The sequence below is a fragment of the Semicossyphus pulcher genome, unplaced genomic scaffold (assembly GCF_022749685.1).
Source record: "Semicossyphus pulcher isolate SPU_LCO1_2020_fin unplaced genomic scaffold, fSemPul1.0.p SCAF_1, whole genome shotgun sequence".
NCBI classification, from domain to species: Eukaryota; Metazoa; Chordata; class Actinopteri; order Labriformes; family Labridae; genus Semicossyphus; species Semicossyphus pulcher.
The window spans coordinates 28390851-28402186 of record NW_027211603.1 but is presented as its reverse complement, the minus strand read 5'-3'; the positions used below and the strand labels follow the sequence as shown (position 1 = coordinate 28402186).

General features: G+C 40.4%; 1 protein-coding gene across 1 annotated transcript; it reads right to left on the bottom strand.

Moving 5' to 3' along the window:
* Positions 1–795: 795 nt before the first annotated feature.
* Positions 796–10764, bottom strand: ap3s2 (adaptor related protein complex 3 subunit sigma 2). Its single transcript, XM_069657992.1, has 6 exons — positions 10603–10764; positions 9219–9310; positions 8489–8600; positions 6961–7032; positions 3546–3653; positions 796–1775 (listed from the first exon to the last, which is right to left on the bottom strand). The coding sequence occupies exons 1-6, from the start codon at positions 10669–10671 to the stop codon at positions 1650–1652; spliced, it is 579 nt and encodes a 192-aa protein (XP_069514093.1). The 5' UTR covers positions 10672–10764; the 3' UTR covers positions 796–1649.
* Between the last annotated feature and the right edge of the window lie 572 nt (positions 10765–11336).

Below are 11336 nucleotides of genomic sequence, written 5' to 3'. Positions count from 1 at the left end.
ATGAAGCATTTCACAACTGTGTTGCACAAGGTTTTTTGCATACCACTGGTTACTACCCTTGTCATATTTCAGATCTTTAACTGAAAGCTGTGAAATTAAAAGAAGGGGAATAAAGCAGGAAGAGGCTAATGTTTATACTGTTTTATTTTGTATTCATGCACCAGTCCGGGGGGACGCTTTTGTTACAGACCAATTCTGAGAAACTCTCTTCAGTGTAAAAGTAGCAGCTAAATAGCGCTCCAGATGTCAAAGAGCTAACACACAGGCTTTTACAGAGCCTTTGATTTGAAGAAAAACACAACTAGCAACCAAAGGAGAGACTTGGCATCAGCATGTTGGATAAATTAACATGCCAACCATGTACATACCAAACCCTGTGTAGCTGGACGTCCACTTGAAGCCCCCACTTGAAGAGACGGAGAAGTTGAGCTGAAATGATCCTGGCTGAAACACTGCATCTGTGAGGGTGGAGGTAGGAGGTGGTGAGAGCTACCACAGGTTTTCCTAGGGATGTAGGGAGGGAACTATTCCCTCAATTTAAAAAAAAAAAAAAATCCCTAAATTGGTTGGAAGGGGGGCTGAAAGAATGCGGCTGAATCAACAAGACTGCGAACTCATTGTGGTTGAAAGCGCTGCATATGATCCTCAGAGGTACATAGTGTTCACACCATTTTGCCGTTGACCAGTCGAGTGACTCGACTTACCGGTACCTAGTGACGAAGAAGAAAAACCCCAGGTTGTTGTGAATGAGTTGGTGCAGAAAAAAGCACAGGCAGAGGGATTTGTATTTTTATTTCTTTAATTTACCTTGCCAAGGAATGTCTTTAACACAGAGTATGGCTTAAAAGATCTGATTCTTTATGACCTTAATACAGCAAATAAATCACAAACACTTTATACAAACACTTAAATATCCCCCCCCCCAAAAAGGTCTTTGTAAGTCTGCGCTTTCTCTGAACAGATGTTGGCAAGATCCTACCACAGCACATTAAAACTTGGCTTTAACAGCAGTTACAATCTGCACCCAGGAGAACAATAATGTTATTCACAAATCACAAGGATGTCGGAGACACACTATATTACAGAGAAGGAAAAATAAACTCTTAAGAGCCACGCAGAGGAGTTTAATCCCAGTCTGTGTGAACACTTGGAGCAGGAGATAAAGATGTGTTTGAGTAATTACAGCCCGACACAGAAGCCAGAGGATTTTATTACAGTGAACTGTGCTGCGTCCAAAAGCTAGACGGGGAATGTGTTAGACAGGACGACCGGTGATGAATGTTGGAGAGCGTGCCAGAACATACACACAGGTCCAACACAGATCATTTTTCATTTGGAAAGAGTTGGAAAGAGAAACACAGAGTACAGCAGAAAACAGATAATATTATTACTCTTGATGCTTTACAGAATCAAACTTTACATTATTGTGCAAATCCTTCAACTGGAGTTATCTGTAGCTTTTGTACAGTAGAACTCAAAAATCTGAAGCTTTCTCTCCCGTTCACATGAGAAGGATGAGGCCGATTATAAGCTGCTGTGGTTCCATGATACATTTATAAAAAAGTTTTCTCTCTATTACCAGCAGAGCTGGGTGGAGGGGAGCTCCATCAGTAGTACATCAGCCCTGCAGAGCTCAGCTGGACTGTTCCTCAGAACGGGGAGAGGCTCGGCACTTTGATATTGATGTCTCCGATGTTGATGTTGCGGGGAATCTCGGGCAGGTTCATGTTCTTCACGGCAGACACGGCGCGAGCAGGTGCTGCCGACAGACCTCCCTGCCAAAGGAAAACAACGGGGAAAACACCTTAAAGCCACCGTGTGAAATTCTTATGTGATCAGAGCTTCTTTTGAAGTATTGACAAGAAACTTACTGCCTACTGTCATTATTTTATTTAAACAAGCATTTATTTAAAAGCAAAGTGTCATTTATAGAGACATCCAGTTACTCATGAATGTTAAGAGTTTTTGCAAAAGGAACAATTAATGAGCAGCAAAAAAAGCGCTTCAATGCAACAACGAAACAAGACTAGGTCAAAACCTATATGTGGCTGACCGCATCAGGTCAATGAGCACTTTTGTGGGCAATGTGTTACAAGGACTGTCCTTATGAGGCCGATGACAACGTGTTCGAAAGCAGGTGCGCGCTGCGGATGTACGTGAGGACAGCGGACGGAGCAGCCCCGCCTACTCCCCAAACACAGTGTCCGGCATTGCGATGTCGCAACTCTCTCTCTCTACAGCTGTGAAAGTACCGTCACTCACTCATTCAGTCAGTCAGTCACATACAGACCCATGTGTAGGGCTGACCCCGGTGGTCAGCCAAGAATAGTCCCTACAGCATCAGACTGCTAGTGAGGATAAATACTTTCAGTCCTAAATACCACAGTGAGTTAGCCTGACAATCAGAATAAGTTGCCATTTCATATCATTTATTCAGTCTGGCATTGTGTTTATGTGAAGGGGGGTTCATTTATTTTGCCAAAACCAATCAGTCATTGGTGACATATCCGTCTCACAGTCAAGTTTTTGTGCTGACATGGAAGCTGCGATAGTGGCTCCTTACAGAAGTTATATGATGATCTAAAGGGGAACTCTATTGTGGCTCCAGAGGAGCAAAAAAGTCTGATAATTTGCCTCAAGTGATGTCACTAGCTGAAAACTACGGTGTAAGCCATTTATTTATTTATTTGACTTTTTTGTTTACTTTTGTTGTAATGCACTTTTGTACACCAGGGAGCAGTTTTATGCCATGGACTGCATATATACAGGAAGGGGAAAAGCAGTCAGGTGTGTTGAACAGATTTTTGACCGTGGCCAGGGTGACAGGTTGCAGGTAGCAGTTTGGTTAGGCTACAAAACTGATGTTTTACCTGAAGGCAAATATATGTGAGCAATAAATCAAAGTAGCAAACGGAAATGTCTTGAGAGTAACTGATGTACATTACACGGCTGAAGCAGCGCGCGTCAACTGGTTCACTGACATTGCTACACCAAATGGCTTAATGGAAACGCACTTATATACAGGTTCAATGAAAAAAGTTCAAAAACAGCAAAAAAAATAAGTACCTAGAGGCTCCGAGCTGACGTTGTCACTACGAGCATAACGCATCCAAATCACCAACAGAACTGTTGTTGGCCAAGTTGCATTGAGGGTAATGTAGGAACAAAAGACATCCCAATAAGTGTTGTGGATTTAAAATAACTTACCTTAGTTGTCTTTAATTTTCTGCTGTTATTTGTTATTAATGTCCCTATTCTTAGCTACTGTGCATACTAAGCTCTGATTGGTCAGATGCTTTTTTTAAATCACAGGGATCAAGATCAATGGGCACAAATCCCGATGCTGGAAAAATGCAAGACGTGGACGGAGAGGATAATCTCTCAAGGAGGTTTTTAAGTGTCACAGCAAAGTCGATAACAACCAGTGTGGCTGCTTGGGAAGCAAAAGCGAGTCATGCATCTCTCTAAAAACCTAGTGTACGCATCTACACAAAGTGCAGCCTATGGGATGAAACATTATCCTGTAACGTAGCTACAACACTGACCTCTGACTTCTCCATGCGGTTCTGCACTTCGACCTGGGCTACGATCTCATTCATGTTGGTCTCCAGCACCATGCCTCCCATCACCACCTCCTGCAGGATATAATGGACCTGTAGACGGACAAAACACAGCAGTGAATACAACAGTGTGTACACCATTGTACATGTCAATAGAGTCATTAAAGCAGTGGTCTTTGTGTGCTTGCTGTGAAATAACAGAGAAAACACTGCCACATGTAGAAGAAACAGTGGTAACAGATAGGGAACCCAACATTAAAAACTGGATTACTCTAAATTACACAACAAGCAGGCTCCTAAATGCAACCAGATGTCACTGTTTGAAGGCTGTACAGAGTTCAGTACTGAATAATCCGTTCTCGTTAAACAACTCATGTGAGTTTCTGTGTTTCTTCATAACATCAGATGCAAAACAGGTAGAAAATCTGCTGTCGGAGGGATTTGTCGTCTCTGAAACACACGGCTCACCAGGACAGAGTTTCAATTTCCCTTTCAACTTTAGTTTTGGGAATTCCTGCGGGCAGAACATTTTTCTGGGAAAATCTTGCTCCCTTCTACTGCAGACTGACTTTGAGGTTAAGGATGACACAGTGGAAAAAAAGATTTTCCAAGTTTAGTATCCCATGAAGCTATATTTCTACATTTTCTCCCTGAACACAACACTTATGTTAGGAACATCTGCAACAAAGAGAAGGAGATTAAAACTGCACACGTTCATGACAGACTAGAAGTATAAAGTCTGATTCATTAGCCTGCATAGGTGTGCAAATGACAGTTGTACAGTGCTGTGCAGGTCAGTGTTGCCCGGCTACGAGAGCCCTCTGAGAGCGAAAGGTTTTTATTTCTAAGAAATATTTCCAAGTTTCATCTTGGAACATTCCTCAGGCCAAACCCCACCGCACCACATGATGTCAATTTCCTGCTGGGAAAATTCAATCAAGATGGCCGTGGATGTGTCTGATTAGTTTCCAGCAACACTTCTTGCCCAGCTCCAGGCGGAGAAAAGGAGGCTTTGTTGGAGCTTGAACAATACAGAGCTTCATACTGAAAGGAGCCTGCACAGAGCTTTAATGCAGTATTTTTTTTGTTACATCCATCATCTGAAAAAACAACAACACAAGAAACCTTGAACAATGACGGTTTTTTTTCTTCATTTCTTAGAAAAATTACAATTTCGACACAAAATGAGTCCCCAGGCTCTGACAACTGTCTGTCTTCGGGGTTAAAAATGTCAAGAGGAGGGGGGATTTCAGAGCTCTACGGTGTATCATAGAGTAGAGGAGCACAGTTTGATATACACGAACAGTAAAAATGTTTGGCCCACTCACAATAAGAGCTGGACCACTGATAGTTACAGTGCAGCTGTTCCTGAAAAGCATCTGGCTGTACGGAAAAGACCTTCGCACACATAACCTCAGGTTCAAGTCTCTCAGCGGTTCATTCAGAAATACAAACATGCCCTCATCTTAACTTTTCAGTAAAAATGAAAGAACAAACATGTGCAACGACTTACTGATTCAGAAGAAACAGAAGTTCTGAAATTGTGACACAGTTAACAGCAAACTAATATCACATGTGAGAGCTGGAAACAGCAGAGGAGAGCTCCTTTCACACATGCACTGCAGCCCTGAACTTATCCAGACATGACCCAGAGGAGCTGCATGTGGGAACGCAAATGTCCAAATCAGTTGACCTGTACGCTAAACAGACTTAACCCTCCCAGTCTCCTCGTAGTAAGTCTGTGTAACGTCCTATTGAGGCGCTGTGTGAACTAAGCACCTAAAATTAGGTGTAGAAGACTTTAATGTCATCTAAAAAGTGGGCTGTGTCCTTATATACCAGTGCGACCAATATACCAGTATCAAATGCAGAGAGAGGTATTTTATTGCGTTACAGTATTTTACCCAGAAGTTGGCGCTACAATCTAGCTAAAACGTCGTCATGGTCATATGCCGTCATGACCGCCAGAGCAGCCGCCACCCTCACAACAATCAACGTTTCTGTAGGCTGAGCTCAACTACAGCACCGGTAGCTAGCAGGATTGCAACGAAGTGGCAGGAACAGAAGGTGGTTGGTGGCTGGATGGACTTTATTGATCCCAAACTGGGAAATTGTGGCGTTGTGGCATCGCTTTGATAACAGCAGGTTATCAAAGCGACGACAGCACAGGAGAAAATAAATACACATTAAAAATAACCCTAAAACTAGAAGACGGAATATATACACTACCAGTCAAAAGTTTGGACACATTTTCTCATACGAGTGAATGGGAAAGTTTGTCCAAACTTTGACTGGTAGTGTACATCAAGGAATTCTAACAGCAATAGTAAATAATAACCTCAACTATATTAATCTAAAATATAAACTAACACATATCTGAATATAAACATATCTGAAAAGTAAACCTACTAGAAAGAGCTACACAGCTGACAGAAACACTGTGGACTGAACTTAATAGAAATCGTCACGCAGGAAGACAGTTTAATGTTAACAAGAAGACGGTCCGTTACCGGCGGCGAGACAAAACTAAACTTGAGGCCATGGATGAAAATAAGAAATGGTGCGCAGGTGTTGTGGGTGTGTTTCTACCCAGCCGGTAAATGTCCCGACAGCTGAAGTCGTTTGAAGTCTCCACAAGTCGACCACTAGTATTTTTTTATGGCTTTGATACTTGTTTCGTTTCATTTCTTGAGGAAGTTAATTTTAAAAATTGCTTGGGTCGACTTTGACTTTGAGCAAATCATTTTTTTTTTTTTAGAAGTGATGAGAGGCGATGTTTTGCACTAAAGCTGGGAAAGCCACGACAGTAACAATTATGTGTGTTTTTAAAGTGTTTCAAATAAAGATACATTGAAAAGGTGTTGAAAAAACTTGTTTACAGGTTTTTACTAATAAATAGCAATAGGAAACCTTTTTCCCCTCTTGTAGACCCCCTATAACAGACTGCGTTTTATAAGCTGGAGTGACTTATATTCAAGAATTTACGGTAACTGTCAAACTCTTCACAACAAGCGCATGGTCATGATGGTGACGTTGTTGAGTGTAACCGTTTTGTGCTGTTTTCTGCTTGCCGGCATAGAACGTTTCATTCTTTCTTGGATAGTTTTAATATAAAGAAATGCATGTAGTGGTGAGAACCACCCCTCACTTTAACCAAACGAACTACGTCCAGCAGTAGAGCACGTGTTCGAGACGGACATTCTCCTGGTGTGCTAAACTTGTGAAAGGACAATTCCTGAGAACGTACGGAGCTGAAGTGAGAGAGCAGCTGGTTGTTTTGGCAGTAAAATGTACCGTAAGCTCTTCATGTGCCTCTGAGCTCAACACTGTAGCAAAAGCAGCAGCAAAGTGCAGGAGATACACTTGAAGGTGACCGCTATGGGAACGGTTTCACACTCACCTTGTCCATGTGGAATATGAGGTCCAGCTCACAGACGTTCTCAAAGCATTTATCCAGAGTTTCCACAAACACCTACAGTGAAGAGGATTTGGACAGTCAAACACATTATGTCTCAAATTAACTCCTTTATGTGAAAGAGTGAACTTTGACAGGTTGAAAGACAAACAAAGATTAGATTACTCTCAGTGCACAAAAAAAGCTGCATCTTCTGTGGGAATTTTATTGTCCTGACAAGATCTTTCAAGAGCGCTAACTTAATAAGTAAAGGCAACATATGACTCATACTTATAAGCTAAACAAATGCAGAAATGGTGACTCATTTTAGACTGATATTGACAGTATGCAGGTAAGTGCAAATCTGTCATTATACACTGAAAGTCAAGCATCTCCAAGGATCCCTCAATCAACCCTTTCTCACCAGTTGCAGCTTTTGTAGTATTTTCGATTCTCCCTCAGTGATAAATGGGGGTTTGTGTCGCTCACTATCTGATGTCTTTGATCAGGAGGAGCACTAAACAGGATGACTCACTTTCTACTGAACTGAACACTGATGTTACTCAACCTTTTAGGGCTCTAACTGTTGTATGTGTTATGTCTCTACGAGTACAGAACACATTTCCCCACATGGACAACACAAATGTGAGACCAGTTTACAGCTCTGATAAGAAAGAACATAACTGCACTTCACGTGAAGACTGTGTACGGCCTGTATCTGCAACATCAGTGTTCCCCAACCGACATCTTTATTAGTATATGACTTCTCTTCTTATCCAGAGAGTTTTCCATTGAAATCACCAGAAGCGTAAGTATCATTTCCTACCAGCACCGGCATGAAACGCAACCAGTGAGGAGAAGGCAGAAATGATTTTTCAAAGTGAATCCAAGACAGGTCATGTAATGGAAAGGAGCTTGTTTATTAGCCTAAGGGAGGGACAGAGTGTCGTCTATTTAAGCTTGAATCACTGTATGAAGAAAGAGGTTGAAACAGGAAATTGGGAAATGTGTTTTTACAACAAAAAACACATCAATTATAGACAGATGACAAACTATAAGTCACTGATCTCTACTGGAGGGATGACTAGTCTTTACCAAAAGCTCGTCCCTCATCTGGTGTTTTTGCTGACTGTGGTGTTGGCACTGTCTAAAATGTGTTATTACAAAATCTCCCAGAGACGTTTAGTCAGTTTTATTTCTGGTAATTGTGAAGGACATATCAAATCATCACATTATTTTCATCTAACCTTTTAGCTATTCCTCGAGACCTATGGATGGAGGTGCTGTCATTCTAGAGAGACTATTCCCATTAAGATAGAAATGTTTCATCACGGGATAAATTTCATCACTCAGAACAGCTTTGTAGTTATTGCAGTAACACACAAGTGGACCCAAACGTGACTGGAAAATTCCCCTTCACAACAAAACACAGCCACCAGATCCTCTCCCTGAAGGAGTCTGGCATTCAGGTTTTTTCTTCTACTTGTCACCTCTCTGTATTTCTTTAAAGTAATTAAATAAAGTAGAGGCTGACCTGGATCAGGTCCAGAATGCCGAGCTCACTCTCAGATGAGTCCACACAGAAGACAAAGTAGAGAGTCGCGTAGTGCCGGTAAATCAGCTTGTAGTCGGAGCCACCGATGAGACTGCAAGAAGATAAAGATGCTACTTGAGAAAAGACTTTATTAATCCCAAAAGGAAATTTGAACACTTAAGTCTTGCTTTGTGCTGTTTGTTATTGTGGCTGAAACTTGATCATGCAAATAAATATAAGCTTTACAATTAGGTGTGAATGAGTGGCCTAGAGAAAAGAGAAGTGACTGAGACCAGGTCTACTTTTGTGGGTTTGCCTCCATCTAATGGATCAGTCATGCTACTGCGTCTGCACTTATCTACTGATCAGCGACTAACCTCTGTTGTCAAGTGACGTCAGTTTATGCACCAGACTGAATCAAGGAAAAGCCACAAAAGTGGGATCTGGGTTTATAGTAGTTAGTCTGTGAACTTTAGTGTCATAACACATCATAACTCAACATAAACTTTACCATCTCCAGATGGATGGAGTATCATGTTAATTTGTCACACTAAGTCAGTCTTTACATGAAAAAACAAATCATTTTATTATGTTTGTAACTTTTCTGATTAGAGTGTATCGCTCACCATAAACAAACACATCTTTCTAATCTTTTTTAGATGCACAGAAAGTTTCAACACTTTGTGATGCTGGATTTTTCTACAGAATCATGGCAAACAGCCAAACTTGCCTTCCACCCTCCAAGAAGTTGCAGACGTTGTCGTCTCTTTTGGATACCAAATGGAAAGTCTCCCGAATGATCTGCTGCTGCATGTCCTCCGCCTGCAAGAAAACAAGTTACACAGACTGCTGAGTGCCAACTCTAATTCAGACTATGCATTACATTAACGCACACTGGACTCTTATATTGTCTGGACACTGCATTATTTTTAACTTTACTTTTGTACTGTAAACTTTTTGCACTCACCAATATCCTCCATATTTGTATAGTTTTTATTTACACCTGTTGTACATATTTTGTATTATACATATTGCTTTTTATATTTTTACTCTTAATGCCTATTTTTTTTTATCTTATTCTATTTAAGTCTTTTACTTATTTTTATTCTAGTTCTGTGTTAATTGTTCTGCACCAAATCACCTAAACAAATTCCTTGTATGTGTAAACCTACTTGGCAATAAACCCCAATTCTGATTCTGATTCTTACAGAAAATGTGGTCTGTGTTTGGTTCATAATCTCACTCTACAGGCAACCAACAATTATTTTTGGTTAATTTTTAACATTTAGTTGACTTGTCTGTGGTAAAAGTTGCCGCATGATAGAAAGTTTAAAAACAATTACACAAGCATTCAATCACAGGAACATGCTGATGTTTAAAATAATAGCCTCGCCAACCCCAGATAACATGTTCAATATTAAAGTAACATTATTAACAACTCAACTCCAAACCAAAAAATCTGTCATATCACAAAGCATACTTATTAAACTGCGGTATTTAGCTATGTGTTTGCTGTAGCCACTGAATTGTTTTATCAACCTAACGTGAAAAGTCACTCTCAATTCATTGTACCAGTATCTACCAAAGCAAAAGTTTCTGGTGGAGTTTTTATAATGTTCCCATTAGTCTTTATGTTAATTCCTGACTAAAAGCTAGAATGTAAAGCGACAGGTCACCAATGATCAAACGTCACTGGTCACTGGTTAACTAGGCCAATAATTAAATAGGCTAGTTACAATGTATTTGTAAATAGCATACGTAACTCGAGTTTTATCTTCGTGAAATCATGTATAACCTGGAACTACATTCTTTCCAGGTGTATATTCTTAAAATATGATATAAAAAGACATGTTTGCCTGAACAGGAGGAACTGAAACTAATGAGTATCTAGATAAGCCTGCTAACTGCAGCAAGCTAGCATCGACTAACGTTTGTTTTGGTTGTAACATGTTTTTTGATAAACATCAAATCGATTAGACAAAGATTCAGAAGTTGAAAACATTTGTTGCAGCAGACCAAAAAAAACAACCCACCACTGTCTGCTAGCCAAATGATAGTAAAGACAGCTAGAGGAAATACTAATGTTTTGAACCACAATCCCCCAAAATACTCACAAAATACTGATAGAATCTGATCAGCCGCGGTTTCCCGTGGTTGTTAAATATCAAGATGGCTTTAATCATGTTTATTCGTTTGAGTTCTTAAATCACAATACGAAGTAAATCTATATTTTGCCTGCTTATACAACGTAAGCTAGGATACCAAACGGCCTCTCATTTACCGGATGACTTAATCGGTTACATCCGGTTGAGTCCCCACATTCAGCAGTCGACCTCCAACAAAGAACCCCAGTCTTCTGTTCCGGGCAGTTCATCGAGTGCATTTACAAGCACAGTATTATTCCTGGCTACTCCAGGTTATTTGAGTATGCCGGTTTTATGTTGTGCATTTAAATCTCATCTCTCTGTTTTAGGAAATCTGGAAATTCTACCTGAAGTTCTCTGGTAGGAACCAGGATACTGTGGCATGGTAACACCTCTCCAGATTTAACGATATTCATTGTTGAAACAGAACATAGTGATTGAGATGGTAGAAATGAAGACGGTTGCACACTGATGATCAGATACCTAAATATTACTAGAGATACAAATTCCCAAGTTATTTCAAACCAAGTTAAGGTGCTAAACTGGGATGCAAAAGCTGAATCCTCCCATTGAAACATGGGCCTTGATTATTTCATAACATTACTGTTATTATTATCTCTTGTGTAGCAAATGTTTGGTGAAAATGTGCATTTTTCACAAATGTGTGTAATACATACCAAACCTAAGAGGAACAGTCCAAAAGG

Bases quoted from the DNA above. Each gene is read 5' to 3' on its own strand.
- ap3s2 (XM_069657992.1), bottom strand. From the start codon at position 10,671: ATGATTAAAGCCATCTTGATATTTAACAACCACGGGAAACCGCGGCTG. The intron at 8,601-9,218 runs GCAAGTTTGGCT...ATCTTCTTGCAG, and splicing joins AACTTCTTGGAGGGTGGAAG to TCTCATCGGTGGCTCCGACT. The intron at 1,776-3,545 runs GTCAGTGTTGTA...TTCCTTTGGCAG, and splicing joins ACCGCATGGAGAAGTCAGAG to GGAGGTCTGTCGGCAGCACC.